The 24,477-nt window shown below is 49.0% G+C and overlaps 1 protein-coding gene across 6 annotated transcripts in view; it reads right to left on the minus strand.

The window, feature by feature from the left end:
- GBF1 (golgi brefeldin A resistant guanine nucleotide exchange factor 1) overlaps positions 1-24,477 on the minus strand; it is a 2,509,897-nt gene that overhangs the window by 2,326,729 nt on the left and 158,691 nt on the right. For all 6 annotated transcript variants that reach the window (XM_086922141.1, XM_086922138.1, XM_086922142.1 and 3 more), the window contains exon 5: positions 10,929-11,047. In XM_086922141.1, the coding sequence (XP_086778267.1) occupies positions 10,929-11,047 (119 nt within the window). The remainder of the gene's footprint in view (positions 1-10,928; positions 11,048-24,477) is intronic.

The raw sequence follows: 24,477 nt of genomic DNA on the forward strand, positions 1-24,477 counted from the left end.
ATACCAGCCTTGGAAATAGGGTTACCTTTGTGGTGTGGCGCAAAGGCGACAAAGAGTTGCTTAGTCTTCCTAAAATCCTTGGTCCCATCGATGTAATACGTCAGGACCCTTTTGAAGTCAAGGGTGTGGAGCATTCTCTCCGCCAATGACTCAGGATTTTGGAAGGAAACAGGCAATTCAATAGTTTGGTTGATATGGAATTGAGACACAACTTTAGGAAGGAATTTAGGGTTAGTGCGAAGCACCACCCTGTTAGAATGAATTTGAATAAATGGCTCTTGGATAGTGAGGGCTTGCAGTTCACTAACTCGCCGTAGCGATGTAATCGCTATGAGGAAAGCCACTTTCCACGTCAAGAACTGAATCTCGCAGGAATGCAGTGGTTCAAAGGGAGGACCCATCAGCCGGGTGAGGACCACATTGAGGTTCCACTCAGGAGCTGGCGGAGTCCGCGGAGGAATGACTCGTTTGAGTCTTTCCAGAAAGGCCTTAATGGCAGGCACCTTGAAGAGCGAGAGGTGCTGCCTATTCTGGAGATAAGCGGCCATCGCAGATAGATGTATGCGAATGGAAGCATAGGCCAGGTGACAGATGATATTTTGAATCGAAGCATCTAGCGGGTTAATGTTGTGGTCTGCACAATAAATGACAAACCGCTTCCATTTCGCCGCATAGCATGCTCTGGTGGTGGGCTTCCTTGCCTCCCGAATGATGTCCATACAGTCAGAAGGTAAGTGCAGGTAGCCAAACTCTAAGACTTCAGGAGCCAGATCGCCAGGTTGAGCTGTTACGGATCTGGATGCTGAATGTCGCCATGGCTCTGCGACAGAAGGCTGGGTGTGAGATGTAGCCTCTGATGCGGTACCACGGACAGTTCTAGAAACATGGTGTACCATGGTTGGCGAGCCCACGTTGGAGCAACAAGGATGAGAGTCATGGAGTGCTGCCTGAGCTTGCGTGCCACCAGCGGTATCAGAGGTGCTGGGGGAAAGGTGTACGCAAATTTGCCTGACCAGTTCATCCATATTGCATTGCCCTGCGACTGTGGGTGTGGGAACCTGGCGGCGAAGCTTTGGCATTTTGCGTTCTCCCTTGTGGCGAACAGGTCTATCTCTGGATGACCCCACCTTTGGAAGTACGGTTGGAGTACTGATGGATGTATCTCCCACTCGTGCATTTGGTGGCTGTGCCTGCTGAGCAGGTCCGCCATCTGATTGTTTTTGCCCGGGAGGTGTTCTGCCATGAGGAAGATGTTCCTCTGAATGGCCCACTTCCACATGCTCTGAGCCAGATGAGACAGCTGCGGAGAGTGTGTTCCTCCCTGCTTTTGAATGTAGTATATGGCTGTCATGTTGTCCGTCCGGATCAACACAACCTTGTTGCACAGATGTACTTTGAAGGCTTTGAGTGCCATGAAGATCGCCATCAGTTCGAGAACATTGATGTGCATCTTCCTTTGCTGTTGCGTCCATAGGCCCTGCACTGTGTAATGGAGGACATGAGCTCCCCATCCCTGGAGAGAGGAGTCAGTTGTCAGGATGATCTGTGGCACAGGCTCTTGGAACGGTCGGCCCTTGCAAAGGTTTCGTGGATTCCACCAATGCAGAGAGTTGTATGCCCGACCGCTCACCAACACTAGGTCTTTCAACTGCCCGTGAGCCTGAGTCCACTGACGTGCTAAGCACTCCTGAAGCGGACGCATATGTAGCCTCGTGTGCGGGACTACGGAAATGCAGGAGGCCATCATGCCTATCAACTGCATGAATACTCTTGCTGGAAGCGAGTGTTGAGGTCTGAATTTCTGTATCAGCGATTGAATGCTGCTGACCCTCACTGAATTCGGCTGTGCTGTGGCCGCCAGAGTGTTCATGGTCGCACCCAGATACTGCCGTACGTGGGCGGGCTGGAGGTGGGATTTTGGGTAATTCAGTGAGAATCCCAGATCGTGCAGGAGGTGAATGGTGTGGGACATGTGGGCGGCACACTGCTGGGCTGACTTTGCCTGGATGAGCCAGTCATCCAGATAAGGGTAGACGTGAATGTTCCGTCTCCTGAGATGCGCCGCCACTGTCGCCAGGCACTTTGTGAACACCCTGGGTGCCGTGGTGACACCGAAAGGCAAAACCTTGAACTGGTAGTGCTGGTTTTGTATGGTGAAACGGAGGTATTTCCTGTGTGAAGGGTGCAGTGGAATGTGAAAATACGCATCCTTTAGGTCTAAAAGTTGCGAGAAAATCCCCCTGCCTGAGCAAGGGGAGCACTTGCTGCAGGATCAGCATATGGAAGTGCTCCGACAGGATGTAGTAGTTGAGTAGCCTGAGGTCCAGGATGGGCCTGAAGGACCCGTCCTTCTTTGGTATTAAGAAGTACAGGGAGTACACCCCTGTGCCTCTTTCTTGCAGTGGCACGAGCTCTTTTTTGCAGCATGACGGTGACTTCCTGCTGCAATAAGTGCAAGTGCTCGTCCGACATAGGACGGTGTCTTGGGGGCATGTTGGGTGGAGTGGATGTTAACTCCAGACAATAACCGTATTGGATAAGTTTTCTGACCCACCTGTCCGTGGTGATGGACTTCCAGACGGGCAGGAACTGCTGGAGTCTCCCCCCGACCGGTGTTGTATGGTCGGGGGGCAGTGACAAGGCGTCACTGTTTGCTGGTGGCGGAGGATCTGGAGCTGTTGTTTCCACGTCCTCTGCCCTTGGCGCTGTTGCCACGATATCCACCTCGACTTTTGTTGGTGTAAGTGGTCTGAGTGTTGCCCTTGTAGTATTGCGTGGACTGGGAGAGCTGGCCCCTGGAAACGCCTCTAGTGCTGGAGCGACGAAAGGACCCACCCCGAAACTGCTGGGACTGTAAGGCACCCATGGATTTTGCAGTGTCAGTGTCCTTTTTTATTTTCTCTAGGGTGGTGTCAACTTCTGGGCCAAACAGTTGATCTGGGTTAACCGTTTGGTTCAGGATGGTGGTTTGGATTTCTGGCTTAAATCCAGAGATTCTCAGCCAGGCATGTCGTCGAAGCATAACACTAGTGTTTATAGCTCTGGCAGCGGTGTCAGCTGCGTCCAGAGCGCACTTAATTGAAGCGTTAGAGATCAGCTTACCTTCCTGTATCAGCATCTCAGCCCCTTCCTTGTATTGATCAGGCAGGTGTTGCAACAGGGTCTCCAGTGTATCGTAGTGTGCCCTGTCATAGCGCGCCAGAAGCGCCTGTGTGTTTGAAATGCGCCAAATGTTGGCTGCCTGTGTTGCTACCCTCTTCCCCGAAGCCTCAAAGACCTTGGATTCTTTGTCTGGGGGAGGAGCATCACCCGTAGTCTGAGAATTAGCCCTCTTCCGGGCATTCGAGACGACAAGGGAGTCCAGAGGCAACTGTCCTTTGATGTAGGCAGGATCAGTAGGCGCCGACTTGTATTTCTTGTCAATCCTAGGGTTTATCACCCTTGCCCTGGTAGGTTCTTTAAAGATCTCAGCAGCATGCTTTAAAACACCTTTCAGCATAGGCAGAGTTTTTACAGTTTTTTCCGAGACTGAAAAGGTATCAAAGAGGAAATCTACATCCACAGGGTCAGCATGGAGCTGGACGTTGTGGTTGTTAGCTGCCCGTTCAATGAGGGCATTGAAAGCTGTTGAGTCTTCTGTAGGGGACGTTTTAGCAGAAAAAAGATGAGGGTCTTGTCTTGATTGAGGATACCCAGGGTCACCACCAGCTGTCCAGGGTTCATTGGTATCCTCAGGGTCTGTATAGACTGGATAACTGTATTCATCCTCATCATCTCCCTCCCCAGCGTCCACATCTGAGTAAGTGGGTGACACATCATGAGTCTGTGGGGAAAGGGGTTCCACCAAGACGGGAGAGAAGCAGAGTCCTTCTTCTTCTTGAGAGGGATCTTGTTAGACTCCATTTGTGGTTCCGGGGTGATTTTCCGCTTCAGGAGGGAAAGCCTGCCCATTTCGGCGTTGATGAAGTGTTCCTGACGCTCGTCCCCCGAAGGTTGTCGAGGCCGCGGGCCGTGGACCACCGATGACACCTTCGGCGCCTAAGAGACCTTTTCGGGCACGCCGGCCACTGCCTTAGGAGCGAAAGCCTTCGGCGCCGTTTTAGGCGGCAACGTGAAGTGGATTGGCGTGGACGCCTTAAGTGGTTTCTCCACAGGTCTCGCAGGCGGAGGATCTTTCGGGTCGACCGACGCGGTGCCCTCACGGATGCGCTGCAGGGAGTCCGTCACCTTCTTGGTGATCGCGGCGGATGGACGCGCCGGTTCAATGGAATCCTTCAAGGCCACTTTCGGAGTCGAACCTTGGGGCGCAGCGCCCTTGGCCTTGTCCTGCGGACGCGGGGTCGTGAGGACCTTTGGGTCATCGAGCCGCTTCTTCGGGTCACTGAGAGTCTTCTTCGGCTCGCCGACAGCCTTCTTCGGGCCGCCGAGGCTTTTGCCGGTGTCGACCGACTTCGGCGCCGATGCGCCCGTCTCGACCACCTTCACTTTAGTCTTCGGTGCGGCAGACTTCGGCTCGATGCCCTTGACTTGAGCCTTCGGCTCGACAGCCACCTTCGGCTTCTTCGGCGCCGAAGCCTCCGAGGCCTTGGAGCCGACCAAAGCGATGCGCGCTTTCGGTTTCGATGCTGGCACCTGCGCAGTATCTGGCGTCGAGACCGTAGGTTTCGCTTTCGGTTTAGTTTTGCCAGGGAGAGGCTCGGCAACAATGTCCGTGGCCGAGCCCGAAGGCGGGGCCGTGGAACCCATAGCAAGATCTTGGGTAAGGCCCGAAGGCGATCCCTCGACCTGGGCCTTATAAATCGGCACGGCCCTAGAGTCAGTTTGAGGCAGCTCCTCATCCGAGCTATCCTCCATGGCCCCGAGGGCCCCGTCGTCGTCGTCCCCTACCTCGTCGACGACTTCTTCGGTCTCGAACACCTCAGCATCTGCGTCGTAGTCATCTTTGACTTCCGACGCGGGGTTTGATTCAGAAATGTCCTGGATAGGTTCGTCCTCAACATCCCCTGCATCGAAGATGTCCGCAGGCGCCGGAGCAGAGTGCTGGGCCTCCTGGCGCGCAGCTCGTCGAAGCTTAAGCGTCTTCTTGGACCTGAAGCGTGAACAAGCCATACACTTGTCCTCATCGTGGTCCGGCGACAGACACTTGTTGCACACCGGGTGGACGTCGATGTGGGGGTACTTCGAGTTACAGACCGGACATCGCTTGAATGGACTTCGGTCCATGATGGACGGTCGATAGGTCAGAAGCGTCGACTTGGCCTTCCGCGCCGAGAGCACGCGGGAGTAGAGAATCCGGCTCGGAACCGAGCTAGAAGAAGTAATGCCGAACGCAAGACAATACCGGCGTATAGACTAATGACCTTTTGGTCTCAAGAAAGTTTTTTATCGATTCCGACAAGAGGGAAGTAAAGACATCTGACCCAATGGCGGAAAAAAAAATCTGAGGATGCAGTTGATGCCCATGCGCACTGTAGTCCAGGGGAGGAGCCACCTATCTCGTGATACTTCGAAGACTCTTCCAGGACAACAATGTGCAATCATCCGGACCCAACACTAGACGGCGATATATGCACAGATATGAATTCAGCAGCCCACATGCCTCGAACGCTTGTTTGCACCCAACTGCGGGTTGTGCTGATCCGTCAGTATACATGATACTTCTGTATTCTTCTAGAGGCAGGAATTCAATTGGCAGAGGACATTCATACTCATATTGTAAAAATTCCTGTGTCTTTAAATTTGGATCGAATTCGTACACTACATCTGTTGCAGCAAGAGAATTAACCCATTGGATCCATCTTGGATGAAAAGCTTTAGCATTAGGAATGCTCGCTTTAGTTACCGCTTCTAAAGCAGGTATAGGTGTGACGATTATTATTCGTTTACCTTGTGCCAGGGCCCTTTCTTTTGCTACAGCAGTCTGAACCACAGTTAGAATTTTTTCTGTTGAACTGAATTTTATTTCAGCTTTTGTGTACAAATGTGATTTGTAAGCTATTGGTACCTTTTCTCCCTCATTAGAGGTTAGGTACGTGAATCTGCATCTTCCTGGGATGACTCGGATTACAAGATCGCGTGTGTTATCATGTGTATCTAATTTTGTTTTTGCTAACATGCCGGTTTGCAGTGATCTCAAAATTTCTGTGTGTTTTTGAGTCCAAGTGATCGGTTTAAAAACAGGTTTAATTAGTTCATAGAGAGGTTTAACCCTCTTCGCATAATTTAGGATGTAAGTTCTTCCGAAATTCAGGAAACCTAGAATCGATTGTAAATTCTTCAGCGTTTTTGGTGCTTGGAGTACAGCGCACTTCTCTAAGAAGTTGTCCGCTAGGCTTTTTCCTTCACTTGATAATTTGTATCCTAAAAATAATACTGTCAGATGGGCAATTCGGGACTTTTTAAAGTTGAATTTGTAATCCTCTGCTGCGAACCCAAGTATTATGGTGTTCACTCTTTTCAAGTGAGTCTCCAAGTCGTCGTCTGTGAGATAGATATCATCTACATAAGATAATGCCTCATCATCATATATTTGTAGTAACTCTGTTACTCTGGCTGAGAATAGTCCTGGGCTGTTCGTGAATCCCTGTGGGAGCCTACAGAAATTTTTCTGAGACCCCATTACTGAGAAAGCGGTCAAGTATCTGCTTTCTGGTGCAATATTTTGACAAAAGAAACCATTTGATGTGCCTAATGTCGTTTTATATTTTTTCCTAACTATGTTATTCATTAGTGCAGCACTATGCGAATTCTGTACTGCTAATGTTTTGCAACATGCGTTAAGGTGTCTGTAATCCAAAACTAGACTATATGAATCGTCCGGTTTGGAGACAGGAAACAAAGGATTGTTCATTTGAGAGGTGCATGTTTCAATCACCCCCTGGTATTCAAGTTGATCTAAAATCTCCCTGACTTGTTTTTTAGCTTCTTGCTTAATGGGATACTGCCTTTGTGCAGTTGGTTGACTTTTTAACTGGATTTTGTGAGGAGGAGAGTCCTCATCCCATCCTACATGATTTTTATATAATGCTGGTGCCTGGGCTACTGCCCATTACATTGCATATGTATATTTAGTGTGAATCGGAATGTGATTCGAAAAGGCAGGCATAATCAGTTCTTCACCACGAGGGCACTCCCTGACAAACTCTGGAGGCCAATCTTTTTCAGCTAACAGAATGTCATAGCCTTTTGAGAGTTTATCCCAAAATAGACTCCTTATTTTCCTAGTCTTATCACCCTCTATACGAAGTGTTATTTTGTATATATTATGGGGCTCGCTACCTCTGGTGTCGGCAGTTTCTACTTGAATGTATTCATTCGTGTCCACTGTCTCCAGATGACTCATCAGGATCTTGCGAGCTATGGTGATTTCTGCTGCACTGTCTAGCATTGTCTGTGCCCACTCCCCGTTTTTCAACTGTGTCCTCAGTATTCTCAGCATGTTCGATTACTCTAATACTAGCTACCTTCTTTCTTGGAAATTGAGAATTTTTACTTTGAGCAGGTTCCTTGTCTTTGGACTTGGTGTGCTCTCCTGGGTCTGACCGTCCTTTCTTTCCGATTTCTGCGAAAAAGATAGAGAGGGACGTGTATCAATACTTTGATATCTATCAGGTTTCTTCAAATTATCCCTATTTCTAAGGTTATATCTTTTCTCAGAGGGCTCCCTCTGGGGAGACTGGTGTTCTCGAGTCGGAGTTCTTTCCCTCCATCGAGGAGACCTTCCTCTGGACTGGAAAACTTTTTCCTTGGGAGTGGATTGTTTATTTCCATCCCAGCTCTTTTTTAGGAGTGTTTGAATTATTTTTAATAAATAATTTTTCAGGATTTTCGAGCAGTTGGGGCTTTACTGGTTTTCCGCCCAAGCTGTCTCTACCTAGTTCTTCATAACATTTTTCTATAATTCTGGCAAGCTCAATTGGTTGATCGGTTATATCTGTTTCTTTCAATTTCTGGCGGATCGCCACAGATGCTGCTTCTATTTTTATATTGGATAGTAATATAGCTGAGACCTGCTTGAAGTCTTTCAGTAATTTCATACCAAGAGTTAAAGCAGGTTCTGGATTGTATTCATTCTGAATCTGTTTTAGCACTTCTGGTATTACCGCCATTGACGGAACACCATGTGTTTTCGTGTAAATGGAAGCAAAGACTGTACCCCAAGTGTCACAGTCCTCCACGTGTGGTGCGACCCCCATTGGAAGGCAGATGGTCAGAATTCTGTGTTTCTCAATAGGGGTAGTATTCGGAAATACTGCCTCTATTTGAGTAATTTTCTGTGCTAACCAGAAAGGAATTTGTTCCCGTTTTATGGGTGTTTTACCAAGACATGATTGTATGTTCTGTGGTGTAATTTTATTGGTGTTCCCCTGATGAAGGGTCAGCTGTGGTACATTAACACCTGTTTGGACTGTAGCAGTCCGCATTACATATTGGACTAATTGTCTATGTATTTTAATTAATGTTTTAGCTGTACTAGCAGCTCTTCTTTTGAAATTTTTGCAATGTCCGGATGTGGTGTGTAGCTGGCTAGAACCGGCCACGTTGCTCCTGGTCTACCTAGTGGACCGAGCCTCCGAGCCTGGTAATATGATCATTGTGTTTTAGGGCGCCTTTAAACCAGAGTAGGTGCGCTTGGTATTTCAATGGGATTTCAGTCTCCTCGAAAGGAGCGTACTCTTCCGGTGGATCCCCTATTTTGTAATAGTGGAACTCGTGTGTTGCGGCGGTTGCCGCTGGAAATTTTATCCAAGAATAGAATACCTCTGTCTGCCGATATTCGTGTGCCTCTATCACGAAGACGACTGTGCCACCTTGTGTGGTCAGTCCATTTTCTATAAGTTTTGACGTTATAGATTTTCTTATGTTAAATGGGATGATTATCGCACCCGGTTCATTAACACCGTCCGGGACCCTGCTCAGTCGCATTTACTGGAGCTGCAGCGGTTCCGTTTTCATTGTCTGACATTTTATTGTCAGGAAGGTTTTGCAGAGCAGGTCTCCAAGGAGACAAAGATTAGGTGCACAATATTTTGGAACACTGTATCCTTCAACGTTGAATAAACCAGAGCTTTACATAGGAATCTCTTCCTACTAAGTTCGGGCGGATTTTAACCTTTCACCCACTCCAGACGTCTATTGGAGTATTTACGGTAGAAAGGGGTCTATGTGAAAAATGCACGACTGAGTTACTCTAACGTCTTGCGTTAGTTTTATCGCCTTACCAAACGTTGGGCACCATGTAGTGTAGTTCCTATTTTCCCTATAGGCCCTGCGCATTGGAATAACATAAACAGTAGTATAGACGTAGAAGTGCGGTCTTCCAGGTCTCTACTGACTATGCTAAACTTAATTGCGTTTGTTACCAACTAGCTCAGAGGTCACTGGAAACTTTCTTGACTGAATACGAAGTAATCAGCTTCCCTGGTACAGACAAGAAGGGATTCAGTTTTCCAACAACCGCATAAACATGACAACTTTGCTCCTTAGAATAAGAGTCAATCTCTAGAGTCGTGTGAAACAATAGACAGTTATTTTACTCAGTCAGTTGTGCAGATTACTTTCACCAAGATGCAGAGAATAGAGAGACAGGCGTTTTTAATAAAAGGTATTATTTATTGAACAGTCTTTCTTCTTATGCAAGAGAAATGAATTGCCACAATTGCAAGACTAGTTATTATAAAAAGTGCGTACAGTAAAATGAGGTTTGCGAAATAGTACTGTAAAAGCATTGATATGGTTTCTTAGCCATACAATGGTTAAAATGAATAAAATATATACATTCATATATACATTAGGCTAACGTACTCAACTGGTGCTTCTAACTACGCCTACCCCAGTGCACCTGACCTAAGCCTAATACTTGGCAGGGAGTAAGTAAGTAGCAGTTTTAGTTAAGTGGGTTTTGCCAAGGTTTGCTTCAAGAATTCTCTCTAAGGGTTTAGTCAACACCATACCTCTGAAATAGAATGTTGAAGGTCTTGTATCTCCTTCCAGGACTCGATATCCCAGCACTCGCAAGAGTAGGCTGGAAACGCCGGAGCTAGATTTTCTCGGCAAGAGAAAAGACAGCATCTCTCTCAGGGCGTCAAGGAGGAGGAGGGGCAGCGTCCGTGGGCAGCTTGCATTTGCTGGGCTCTGTAAGGGACAGCTGTTCTGCTCCTGTATTCACCACACCATCGCTATCATCGATGTCGTTGAGGCAGCGTTTGCTTAAGGAAACGTTGGTAATATTTATACCTGAAAGGTGCCTTGTTTGACGCAAGTTTTTGGACATAAAACCTCAATAAAGAGGTCATTATGAAGTGATCGTCTCTCAGTGCTCATTAGAGTTCTATTACCAATAAAAACATAGCAAGCGGGGCTTTCCCAGGTTGCTGAGTTTTATCTTGTTGAAGAACTCGGAGTGTAATCTAGGAATCTTAGATAGTGGCTTCTGCTGTGTCATCTGCTCTAATGAGCTGCAGAGGAAGAGATTCTGAAATGTGGCTCTGATCGTGTTAGGCCAGAGACGAGTTTCTGAAATATCGCTCTTGATCGTTTATGCCATTATAGGGGTATAAATGGATTATAGCCATATAGGGGCATAAGGTCACAGTATTGATCGGGGTCCTAGATTTTAACGCGACAATACCATACCATGATAATCGCACCTCGGTGGTCATCATGCAGAACATTGAAACACTTACCTCATGGGATCAAAACAAAGACAGCTCCCTCAAACCACACAGTGTAATGTGCTACCAATGTAGGCAAACGCTTTATTGCCCCACATACGGACTATATAATGATGCAAAACAATTCACTTCTGTGGACAATATCTTTTTCATTTAGTCTGTGTCAGTCTAAGAGTAACGCTTACAGTCTTAGTGTAACCAGTAACTCTGGTAATTACTTTTATCATCTGCAATAACCATCTTAAAACAGCTCACCTGCAGGATCTTCATCAAGACGACCTCATCACTGGCTGGATCAGTGCCGACAAAGCGGGCGTGTGTCACTGCATCAGCCATGTTCTCAATACCTTCTGCAGTACCATCATGTTTAGGATCTGCCAGAGCAAGATAAGCGGAGAAAACAAAATCAAAACAATTTCGCCAGTGAAGTCAACATTGTTTAAATACCGTTCTATTCAATATTCATTTGCAACATTTGACCACATGAATGCACATTTTGGACAAAAACTTCATGCAATTTGTTTTTAGGTTGAGGAAAGAATACATATTAATTTAGAATTTCTGTACTCATCAGGGTAATCACCAATATAACATGTAAGATTTTTTGTTTTATTTTTAAACAAAGAATGTCTGCGTTAGTGAACTCTAAGATCAATCAATGTGAGACGGTTTAGCACAGTGATTATTTGAGCGGGTGGTTTCCGGTGCTCAGCAGCAGCACATAATTGCTAACACCGGTACTTATGACAGTATTCCCAAGAGTGGTGCTGTTTGTCTAAATTAAAGATGAGCACATAACAGTTGTTTATTAGTAAAATAAAGATTTAAAAGGACTAATACCTGCTGTCCAATCCATTCTCATAGCTTTGGACGTCTGAAATAGTCTGAATTGTCACTTTGGTATTCCATTCTATTCTATTCTATTCAGGAGGATTTCTTAAGCGCATGGCTACAAAGAAGGGCCTCAGGTATCCAGCAGATGGGAAGTGAGTTTGAAAAGAAACGTTCTTAACAGTTTACTAAACGCTAGTTCCAATTTGGTTTGCCTTAGGTTAATAGGGAGTCCATTCTAGAGTTTCCGTGCAAGGAAAGCGAAGGATCTTTTTCCGCCCCTGGTCCTCATTATCTTAGGTGCTACCAACAGTTTCTGGGTGTTAAATCGCAGCATTCTTGTGGGCTTATATGGGGTCAGAAAATGTTGAGTCAATTAAGACCCCTTTTTGCATCGCCTTATGGGCCATGCACAGTAACAAAGACGGATGTGGAATTTCTATAGTCCCGGGACATATTGTTTGGGGTCAGGAGCAACACGTTTTTATGTGTGTTTTGTTCTTGGGACAAGTAGGCCCAACCCCCTAGAGCACAAACCCTTTGGCTGCCAGTTCACTGTACCTTAGACTAAAAAAGTCAGAATGTAAAAAACTTGAACGTAGCTGGAGACTTACCTATTCTGCGGAAAGTAAGCTAGGCTATTGTTCGTCTCTCAAACAGTACCGCAGACTCCTTATTGAAAATAAAAGATTTTCTAGCCGACAGAAGGAGTAGTTTCTGTCCTGTAACTCCAGTTCTGTAGTAGGGGTATCTCTGTTATAGTCATAATCTAGTGAATAGTCCCGCCCATGTGCGTGGACCCCGGCAATCAAAAATAATCTCTTAAGTTGTCAAAATAATGCAGAAACTGCAAAGACACTTAAGAGAGAATTTAAAGACAAATAATGCAGCCTATATCCACAGGCTACACTGTCCAGTACTTCAACTAGAAATTCCACCAAAAATCACCACACACAGCACAGCCTGCTAGTTTCTACCATAGACAAACTTGCCTCCCCCAGTCAAAGACCCAGGAATGATAGAGAGGAAGGTAGGGACAGACAAGCCCCATAGGCTGCCATTATGTGGCTTAAATAGGATACTGTGCCTTTAAGAGAACTTTCCAGAACTTCTCCCAGTATCCCAGAATGCATAGCAGGTCCCTCTACTTTCAGTTCTTTTTGAAGGCGAAGCACGCCAGACCGGTCGCATTCTTTACATGATGAAAATCTCCACCGGGGAGGAGGGCGGGCGCTTATGACTATAACAGAGATACCCCTACTACAGAACTGGAGTTACAGGACAGAAACTACTCCTTCTGTAGTAGGGGATCTCTGTGTATAGTCATAATCTAGTGAATAGAATGGCAAGCCCATCCCCACACCAAAGCGGCGGTGGAGAATAAATACATAACGCCACTACTGTGCGAACAAATTCCGCAGCGAAGCCTGCCCAACCTGAGCGTCTGCCCTGGCGTCAGTGTCCAGGCAGTAATGCTTAGCAAAGGTATGAACCGACTTCCAAGTGGCTGCCTTGCAGATTTCCGCAATCGGCACATTACGGAGCAGAGCCGTCGTGGCAGCTTTGCCCCTGGTGGAATGAGCCTTAGGCTTACCTCCTAAGGTCTTATTAGCCTTTTGGTAACACAATAGAATGCAGGACACAATCCACCTAGAGATGGACTGCTTCGAGGTCGCAAGACCCGTCCTGACCGACCCATAATTGATGAACAACTGGTCAGACCTACGAATATCCTTGGTTTTATCCAGATAAAATTTTAACACCCTCCTAACATCCAGGGAATGAAGAGACTTCTCCGCTGGGGATGAAGGGTTTTGAAAAAACGTAGGCAAAGTTATCGTCTGGTTGACATGAAAATCAGAAATAACCTTGGGAAGAAATTTAGGGTGAGTACGCATAACAACCTTAGCAGCATGAAATACAGTATAAGGTTCATTACAACACAATGCCTGAATTTCACTCACCCTGCGGGCCGATGTAATGGCCACGAGGAACGCCGCCTTCCAGGACAGGTGCTGCAACGAAGCCTTATGAATAGGCTCAAAAGGCTCCTTCATCAATCTGGACAGCACCACATTCAATTCCCATGAAGGCGAGGGAAGCCTGACAGGAGGGAATACTTTCTTCAAACCTTCCAGAAAATCTTTGATCACAGGGATCTGGAAAAAGGAAGTCTGTGAAGGGCATTTCCTGTAGGCAGTCAATGCAGCAAGATGAACCTTAATGGAATGGACATTAAGGCCAGACTGCGCCAAATGCAAAAGGTAAGGAAGGATGACATCTTCCTTGCAGGTCGTAGGATCATGGTTCTTAGACTGGCACCAGATACAAAACCTCTTCCACTTGTAAGCGTATGAAGTCCGAGTGGAAGGTCTCTTAGACCCCTTCAGTATGTCCATGCAGTCATCGGGCAGATTCAGATGGCCATATTGCACTATCTCAGGAGCCATGCCGCCAAACTCAAAGACGAGAGGTTGGGGTGTAACATCCGTCCCCCGAACTTCGTGAGAAGGTCCGGCCTGCACGGCAACCGAATGTGAGGAAGGAGAGACCGGTGAAGTAGGTCCGTGAACCACCACTGCCTGGGCCACTCCGGGGCGATGAGTATCATCCGAGCTCTGGACCGGGCCAGCTTGATGAGTACCGCCGGAATCAGGGGAATGGGAGGAAAAGCGTACAGAAAGCTGTTCGTCCAGTCGATCCATAACGCATTCCCCAGCGTCCCTTGTTGGAAGTACCTGGAGGCGAAGTCTCTGCACTTGCTGTTTTCGGCGGTGGCGAACAAATCTACGTCTGGAGTTCCCCACCTTGCGAAGACTTCTCCTAGTACTTCGTCGTTTATGACCCATTCGTGGTTTTCCTGAAGCAGCCTGCTCAGCGCGTCTGCCTGAACATTCTGCACACCTGGTAGATGGGTGGCCGTTATCGTCAGTCCTCTGGCTAGGAGCCAGTGCCAGATCGTCTGCGCCTCCTGAGACAGAGTGCGCGATCTCGAGCCCCCCTGCTTGTTGAGGTAATACATCGTGGTGGTATTGTCCGTCTGTACAAGCAGAGAGTTGGTCTGGAAGGACGGAAGAAAGGCCTTCAGCGCCAAGTGAACAGCCCTGAGTTCCAGGAAATTGATGTGATACGTGGCCTCCGTCGGTGACCACGTGCCTTGAATCTGTAGAGTCCCGGAGTGCGCTCCCCATCCCAGAAGAGACGCATCCGTCACGACAGTCTGCCTGGGTATGTCCTTGTGAAAGGGAACCCCTTTGAGGAGATTCTCCGCCGAACACCACCACTTCAGAGACTGAACAGCATGCCGCGACAGTCGAATCTTGTCGTCCCAAGATCCTCTCCTCTGATCCCACTGGTCCTCCAAGCACTCCTGCAATGGTCTCATGTGCAGCCGTGCGTGTGGCGTCAGGAAGATACAAGAGGCCATCGATCCCAGTAGAGAAGACACCGTCCTCACTGTTGTAGATGGAGACGTCATGAGAGCCTGAGCCTTCCGAAGGAGTGATAATCGTCGCTCCTCCGAAGAAGACACGCTTGCTGACAGCTTATTGATGGAGGCTCCCAAGTACTGTATGCATTGGACCGGAGTCGGGACAGACTTGGCCATGTTGATGTGCAGCCCCAACTTGTTCAAGAGAACGCACGTCTTCTGGAAGTGTGCTCGCGCTTCCGAGAAGGAGGATGCCTTGATCAACCAATCGTCCAGGTACGGGTAGACGAACACCTTGTTCTTCCTCAGGTGTGCTGCTACCACCGCCATGCACTTCGAGAATGTTCTCGGCGCAGACTTCAGTCCGAATGGGAGTACTGTGTATTGATAGTGATTGGTGCCGACTTGGAACCGCAGGAACTTCCTGTGTTTGTGTGCAATGGGCACATGGAAGTAAGCATCCTGTAGGTCTATAGCGCAAAGCCAGTCTCCCTGTTGCAACTGAGGGTAAATCTGATGCAACGACAGCATGCAGAACTTTTTTCTGCGAATCCATTTGTTTGCCTGTCGCAAATCCAGAATGGGCCTGAACTCGTTCTTGTCCTTCTTGCGAACCAGGAAGAACCGGGAGTACAGACCTCTTCCTCTCTGAGACCGAGGTACGTCTTCTATCGCCCTTTTCCTCAACAGGATATCCGCTTCCGCCTGAAGCTCACGCAGCTGAAACTGCGAGGTGACCGGGGGAATAGCTGGAGGAGGGCTGGTGAACCGAAGACTGTATCCATTGCAAACAATATTCAGCACCCACTTGTCCTGAGTAATTTTTCTCCACTCTGCCAGAAAAAGTTGTATGCTTCCCCCTACCGGAGTGGGTAACGGATCCGGGGGAAGTAAGTTCCTAGGGCCTAGACCCCGCCTGGCCCTTGGGCGCCGGAGCCGACTGCTGGCCTCCCCTGCCCTTCTGCCGCTTCTGGAACGGCTTCCGGAACTGCTGCTGCTGTTGCGAGTGCCCTGAAGCCTGTCCTCGTCCTCGGCCCTGTCCACCGAACCGCCGTTGGAAGGGGCGGTACTGCTTCTTGGTCTCTTTGGGCTTTTCCAGGCCCACAGCCGTCAGCGTTTCGGCCTCCGCCTTCATGCGGGCCATTTCATCATCAGCATGTTTCCCGAAGAGGGTCTCACCGGAAAACGGCAGATTGGCCACCCTCTGCTGTGCGTCCGGTTTCAGGGACGTAAGCCGGAGCCATGCGTGGCGCCGTTGGTTGATCCCGTGGCAAAATCCGTGAGCCGCCAACAGGGAAGAGTCCGCAGCCGCGCTGATTATCTGGTTGGCCACCAGCATCCCCTCACTCAGGACTTCCATGAAGTCTTCACGCTGCTCCCGGGGCAAATGCTCCGCAAAGCGCTCAAGGGAGTCCCAGAGCGCGCGGTCGTAGCGACCCAACAAAGCCGTGGCACTCGCCGCTTTCATGGAGGTCGCGGAAGTACCACAAACTTTCCTCCCTGCCGAGTCCATCCATCTCGATTCCTTGTCCGGGGGAACCGTGGAGGTCGGGGTGGTGGCATGCTGCTTGCGGGCCGCCGTGACGATGACGGAGTCAGGCGGAGGCTCAGCCCTCAAAAAGGCCGGATCCGAGTCGGGAGCCCGGTACTTCTTTAGTAATCTCGACGGAGCCGCCCTCGTCACAGCCGGGGTGAGAAACAGAGCCATAGCAGGTTCTTCCAGGCCCGGCACCAGGGGAAGGAGAGGACGAGACAGATGCTTCTGATGTAGCGTCTCGAAGATGACCGATGTCTTCGGTGTAGGCACCGTCAGGGAAATGCCGAGCTTCGCCGCGCCCCGCAACAGTACGTCCTGAAAGGCCACCAGGTCATCTATCGGGGACACTCTGGTGTCCGGTGACCCCGATAGGGTAGGTGAATAATCCCTGGTCCCAGAGGACCTCGTGTGTGAGCGAGATTCGCGCCTCCTATGGCGGTGCCTCGATCTCGTGGATGATCTGTGCCTCGATCTCTCCTTCCGCCCAGAGCGAGAGCGAGACCTGCCAGCTCGTGGGCGCTCCTTTGGTTTGCGCGGAGGGGTCTTCCTCGGCTCATCACGAGGTGTCTTCGGTTCCTCCCGGGGTTTCGGTTTCGGAGTCCCCTTGGGAGGAGCAGGCAGGGACGGCAGGGAAGTGGACCTCGGCGGAGGAACCTTCGGCTGCGGTGCGGGCCCATGCGGAGGGACCGGAGGTGGAGAAGGGTCCCCCGAAGGCAGTGGTGGTTTGGGCGGAGGGTCCTCCTTAGGCACGGGGGGAGGAGTCGGAGTCCTGGGCCGGGACGGAGTGTACACCTCCGAGTACACCGAGCCCGGTGTCCCTTTAGGCGAGGGGTGCGGAGAGCCATCCCCATCCGCAGGCGACCTCTTCCTCTTGCGACCACCGCTGGAAGTAGCGTGACTCTTGGGACTAGAGTCCCTTTTCCGCCGTTTTGGAGCGGGTGACCTGCTCCTCGACGCTGACCGCTGTCTGCTGGACGCAGAACGACGCTTCTCCGGCGTCGAATGATGTCTCCTGGACTCCGGCGTCGAGCGCCGTCTTCTCGGCGTCGACCGTCTCCTCCTCGGCGCCGAACGTCGACTCCTCGACGTCGACCTCCGTCGTCCTCTCGACGTCGGGCGGGCCGCCCTCGACGACGAGCGCCGTCGTCGTCTTGATGTTCCCGACGTCGAGGAGCCCCTCGACGTCGATCGGCGGTGTCGCCTCGACGGCGATCGACGGTGTCGCCTCGACGACGACCGACGGTGTCGCCTCGACGACGACCGACGGTGTCGCCTCGACGGCGAGCGTCGGCGCCGCTTCGACGGCGAGCGTCGATACACGTCACTGTGCCGTCGGCGTCGGTTGGAAGATCTCGACGTCGACGAAGACGATGACGTCGACGGCGGCCTCGACGTCGGCTTCTCCTTCGCCGTCGAACCGTCCCGCCGTCTCGACCCGGAGCCCCGGGGAGAAGGGGAGCACGCCGTCGTCATCCCTCTCGACGCCGTCGTCGATGCCATCGACGCCGACGGAGAATGGGATCGTTGGCTGGACTTCCTGCCCCCGGGGAGCCCCCCAGGGGCCTCAGCAGAGGCAGAGGGATCCCTCCCAGGCTGCCCAGACCCACCTGCAGCACGTTGACGCCTATCCTCCAGGCCAGCCAGCCTGATCTTCAATCTGTCCCTGAGGGTCCTAGCAGAAAGTTGCTGGCAGATAACACACTCCTCAGGGCCATGATCTTCTGGAAGGCACACGATGCAGACATCATGGGGGTCGCTTTTGGCCTTCTTCCTCTCACATGCTGGGCACTTAACAAAAAGGCCAGGCATTTCGGAGCCCCAAAACGCCTAAAAAACAGCACAAAAGTGAGAAGAGAACACCAAGCAGTAACTGCAACACTTTTAAAAGTTAAAAGTGCAAAAACGAATTCAATAAACCCTTGAAAAAGGGAGAGCTCAATGCCAGGGTCCTGTAAGCAGGAGCCGGAAAAAAGAACTGAAAGTAGAGGGACCTGCTATGCATTCTGGGATACTGGGAGAAGTTCTGGAAAGTTCTCTTAAAGGCACAGTATCCTATTTAAGCCACATAATGGCAGCCTATGGGGCTTGTCTGTCCCTACCTTCCTCTCTATCATTCCTGGGTCTTTGACTGGGGGAGGCAAGTTTCTCTATGGTAGAAACTAGCAGGCTGTGCTGTGTGTGGTGATTTTTGGTGGAATTTCTAGTTGAAGTACTGGACAGTGTAGCCTGTGGATATAGGCTGCATTATTTGTCTTTAAATTCTCTCTTAAGTGTCTTTGCAGTTTCTGCATTATTTTGACAACTTAAGAGATTATTTTTGATTGCCGGGGTCCACGCACATGGGCGGGACTATTCACTAGATTATGACTATACACAGAGATCCCCTACTACAGAATTGATAATGCTAAGAACTCTTCTAGGGAGATTTTCAAAATTGTTAAGTCTTTCACCGACACACTGGCACTTACTCACACCCACCCGCCCTCACAGATTCTATGCAATAAACTTTCTGAGTTCTTTAAGGACAACATTGCATTGATCTACGCTTCCTTCCCTGAGCCTCATGAAGTACCCCTGGCCTCTGAGGACCACTACTCAAAGCTGGCCCCTAGCATCGTGCTCTCAGAGTTTGCTGAAATCCCGGAGGAAGACTCACTCCTCAAATTGTAAAAGTTTAAATCCGGTTCCCAAGTGACCCTAGGCCAGCCAAACAATATAAGGCCCTTGCTGAATTACTTAATCCCCATTTAAATTCCATCTGGAACTGCTCGCTTAGACTGGGCCTTTCTTGTGCCCATTCTAAAAAAAGACAATGCAGATCCAGAATCCCTTTGCAATTATAGACCTATTTCTCTTTTACACGCCCCTGCAAAGATCCTAGAGAAATTGGTCTATCAGCATCAGCAACTGAACGGTTTCATTGAGAATAACGGCCTCCCTCATGATTCTCAATCCGACTTTCATCCCAGTTATAGTACGGAATCAGCCCTAATTGAAATGGCTGACTCAATACATTGGGCGGTCGATGGAGGCTCTAAGGCGGTGTTAGTGCTGTTAGATTTGTCTGCAGCATTTGACACAGTCGCCCATCCCATCCTTTTGAATTGCCTTAAGACCATTGGTGTGCAGGGTACAGTGCTGAACTGGATATTGTCTTTTTTATCTGACCGCAAACAACAGGTCCGGACCCATCCGTTCATTTCTCCAGTCAAACCACTTCAATGGGGTGTGCCACAGGGCTCTGCCCTGAGCCCGCTGCTATTTAATGTTTATTTAACACCGTTGGCAGAATTGATCTCTACATCCGGGATCAAAATTATATCGTATGTTGATGATACTTAGCTTCTGTTCACCTTTAAAGCTGTATCTCCCGCCACTTTTGATCCACCTAAAGAGTGTCTAAAGAATATTGCGGCCTGGATGGACCACAATTTCTAGAAACTCAATGCAGATAAGCCCGAGATCTTATTCTTCAACCAACCCTCTCCCCTCTCTTCTACATTGTGGTGGCCAGAGGAACTAGGCATCGCTCCGATACCCAAGGACTCAGTAAGGAATTTGGGCGTCAGATGGGACAAACATCTGTCCCTTGCCATGCAGGTTCAAACGGTGGCTACCGCCTGCTTTGGAAAAATTAAAATCATCAGGAAATGTATTAACTATCTGCCTAACGCAACCCGTAAAACCATGGTCCACGCGTTGATAACTTCCCATCTAGATTACGCGAATAGCTTATACATGGGTCTTTCATTAGGCCTGCTCCGCAGACTTCAGACCGTACAAAACGCTGCAGCCAGTTTAGTCTGCAGTGTCCCACTACGACACCATATCTCCCCATATCTACGACTACTACACTGGCTACCTATTGCAAAGTGAATAGAATTCAAGGCTCTAACATTTGCTTTTCGTGCAAGCAAAGGACGAAGGCCGGTCTACCTTAGGAGACTCTGTCCTTGTTGTCAATCCAGAACTTTATGGTCCAATAATAAACTACTGTGAGAGATTAGCAACCTTTGGGGGGTACAGGTTTGCGATTCAGTCCCATATCTGGGGCTGGATCTAGCCCCATCCATAGCACAGACGGTCACGCTAAACTACTTCAAATTACTCACTCAGATCACCAGGGACCTTCAGCAATGGAAACATTACCAACTGTCGCTGAGGGGAAGCGTGCGGCGACCAAGATGTCTATTCTCCCACAGGCTCTGTACTTATTCCAGACGCTGCTGGTCTGGCCCCCATCGGGGACTCTTCACAAGTTACAACAGACAATAAAGCAGTTCGTATGGGCTGGGTCGTGACCTCGCCTATGCAGGGATCTTGTCCATAGGCCACCAGAGGAGGAAGGGCTGCGGATTCCGAATGTGTATTTCGAATATTTCAGAGCTGCACATCTTAGATACTTGGTAGAGCGGAGTCGATCGGAATCTGAAAAGAGGTGCTTGTTACAGGACAGGGCGCTGGCGAAACTTTCCCTTTGGAAGGTTCCCTTCTTGAAGAAGGCGGATAGACCACCAAACCTCAGGGGCTCACCCATAACTAATTCATTACTGCGAGTATGGGATGGGGAGGCCACCAGACAAGGTTTGACGTCCTTCCCCTCACCTATGACTCTCTTATTTGATAACCGGTAGTTTAGTCCGGGGACGATGGGCGAAGGAACTGGGGGGGGGAGCTTACAGAGAAAAAATGAAGGGACATATATTATAGGGAAAATCATATGGCACGCAACACCGCCAGCAGGGAATCTGTTGTCAAGGTAGCCACCTACTGGTATTTGACGCCAGCCCGTTTACATAAGGGGAACCCGGACCGCAGTCCGAAGTGGTGGCGAGGATGAGGGAACACTAGTACACCTGCTATGGGACTGTAAGGAACGGACAAGTTACTGGGCCAAGATTCTAGAGGATATTGATAGAAAGTTTGAGACAGATACCGCGGTTTCCAGCTTATGTGGTGTTGGGGCTGCCTAACCCGCTAACCCGCTAACTTATCCTTTAAAATCTATACGGGGAAAAAAATGGGACTGGCTTTGGGGGCGACACATCTTATCACATTGATGGACGCAGATTCGACCGACATCCACAGGATGGTTGCACAAGCTGTGGTATATCTTAGGGATACAGAGGTTCTATGCTTCTGGTACTAACTCCGAAGAGGGATTTAAAGCAACTTGGTGGCCTCTAGTGTCCCTGTTGGCTACGGAGCAGAATGAAGTAACTTGCCCGAAGTATCTTCGACTTCTCAGACTCACGGAGATAGGTGGGACGGGAGAGGCTACCTGACTGGCTTTCAGTTTAGCATTCCCCATACGGGTCAGAGCTGAGACAGGCCCCAAGCATACCGGTTATTGGGTTTGTTACATTTCTGACAGGGTCGGGGGGCAAGCCTCTTACTACGCTATGACAAGGACTTACCTCACGGCCGCACTCTATGGACATTCGAATGCCTTCACATAGACTATTTTGATTGCAACATCTGCCGAAAGGGAGGATGCAATGTGACCTGGGTGCAGGGTTACCAATTGTGTACGTGGTTTCCTACTTGCAAAATTGTCAGTAAAACAAAGTTAAACATAAAAAGCACACATTGCCACAGTAGTTTCTTGCACTGAACAAAACTACTTTATGTGCCAATGTATTTCTTGTGAAAGAGCAGAATACGGTCACTCACAGTGAAGGGGAGAGCAAGCGAGCAAGAGAGAGAGCGCAAGAGAATTTTGATAAACACAAAAGGTCATGGTTAACTCCAGGCCTAATTAGAGGCCCAATTATTAAAGAAAATCTCAAAAGGGCACCCATGGTATGTATCCTTGCATTAAGTGCAGATTTACAGTTTCTGTGAACTCACAAGAATTTACAGAAGTAGGCCAAGAAATAGTACTCCTAGAAAATAATTGTGAACTGCATTTTAGCATGGGCAAATATGCCTGTGTAGATTTGCTCATGTGAAAATCTGAGTGTTTCCAAGTTCACTTTTCCTTCAACGACTGTTTTCCCAACCCTGGAATAAGTTTTACTTCTACCATTGCCAGCAGTAAATTTCTAACCTCTCCAAGTATGGGAAAAGATTAGAGAGGAGTTGGTGAAAATCCTTAAAACATTCAAGTTAGTGGGTTTTCACAGACTCAACGGGCATTCCAACCCTCGGACTATTGCTTACCCACTACCTTCAGTTCCCGTATGAAGATCTGCATAAAACGTGGCAACCTAAGGGAATTGCTAGTATTAAAACAACCCTACTATGGTAAAAGCCCTGGTATAATCAAATAATCTCTATCAGAATTCATATAGAATGAGATTGCTGCAGAACTTTTTCGCGCATTATATGGCACAAAATGGACAAGTGGATTTTGTTACAGGACAAGGAGATTTATGACGTAACCGGCCCCATGGACAAGTATATATGTTATTAAATTCCACACGCCTGCAAAGTGTATTCTTTTAAGCACTGGCAGCCAATGAAGGTTTGCCAGGGCAGTGATGACAGAGTGGCATTTTGGGATTTTTAGTAGGATACGTGCTGCATCATTTTGGATTACTTGAAGTCTTTCTATCAAGGACTTTGGGCTGCTCAAATACAAGGACCTCCCGTAGTCTAGTCTGGAAAAGACCAAACCTTGTACTACTATCCTACCCAATGGTCAGGTAACCATCTGAACAGTTTTCTCATGGTTGTTAATATGCTGAAGCAGGTTGCTGAAAGGTTTTTGGTTCGAGTTGCCATTGTCATTTTATCATCAAGCAAGAAACCAAGGTTTTTGACTGCTGCTTTTGAAATAGGATAGTTACCAAGGAATTCAGGCAAGTTCAGTTCCAACCATCCAGAGGGATCACCAACATCTCGATTTTGTCCCGTTAAGTTTAAGGCAGCTTGCCGCCATCTACTCCATGACCTGTTCGAGGCAGGCATTGGGGGGAGGGGAGGTGATCAGGGTTTTTTCTGTAAGGTGGGAGATGACATCTGTAAGTGATCAGCATAAGATTATGGGGCGAAATCATGGCTGTTTATGATTTTTGTCAATGCGATAACATACAAATTGAACTGTGTTGGCTCAGTGAGGACCCCGACATTTAAGAGAATAGGTGTTTGACAGAGTTGTCTCCTCGCAGACTTGAAAGCTTCTATTTAGTAAGAACTAATTTAATCACTTGAGAGCGGATCCGGAGTTTCAGATTTCCTTTTGTGAAAAAGTATCAAATACCGCAATCAGATCCAAAAGGATCAGAGCTGCAGTCCCAACCTGATCTAACATGGTTTTTACGACTTCTGTGCTGCAAGCAAGGCCGTTTCAGTGCTGGTGCCTGAACTGAAACTGGTCTGTGACTGATGTAGGATATTGTTAGTTTCCTGACGGATGCAGGATATTGTTGGTTTCCAGATAACATGAGCTTCTTATAAAAAATAAATTGAGGGGGCTTAGCCAACAAGAAAGTCGAGCAGCAGCACTAAACGCTCACTGAGGCCCGTAAGTGGAATCCTACAACATTCTGCTGTCCGAGCCCCCAAACGCACCTGTAACAGTGCCTGACAGCCTGGACACATAAGCGAGGACAAGGTGGCTGCCCCCCCAGGCTGTCGAGCGCTGCAGGAACCGCTGTGACTGAGTGGGGAGACCCGGCCCTATCCGACCAGTGGTGGCCTGTTGTGAGAGTGGAGAGCCAAACCAGGAGCTGCTGCAGCCATGCTGAGCTGTGAAGGACCTGCAACTCCAGAGGGAGTGATGGCTTAAGTGGACCCCCGACAGGGTGGAAGAGGAACAGTGTGACCCAAGGGCGGACAGCTGTCTGAATCTTCGGGCTGGGTACTCCTCCCCACCAGTGGGCAAGCCCTGTGGTCTCGCCTGGAGGCACTGGGGTGTCACCTTCTGCACCGGGAGGAGCCGATTTAATTCCCCACGATCTGTGCAATGCCGTCCAATGCATACTTTGCACCTCCTACTGAGTAAATGCCAGACCTGTGGGTTGCCGACTGGCCGCCCATTACCTCTGCATCTGGTCTCTCTC

The sequence above is a fragment of the Lissotriton vulgaris genome, chromosome 5 (genome assembly GCF_964263255.1).
Source record: "Lissotriton vulgaris chromosome 5, aLisVul1.2, whole genome shotgun sequence".
NCBI classification, from domain to species: Eukaryota; Metazoa; Chordata; class Amphibia; order Caudata; family Salamandridae; genus Lissotriton; species Lissotriton vulgaris.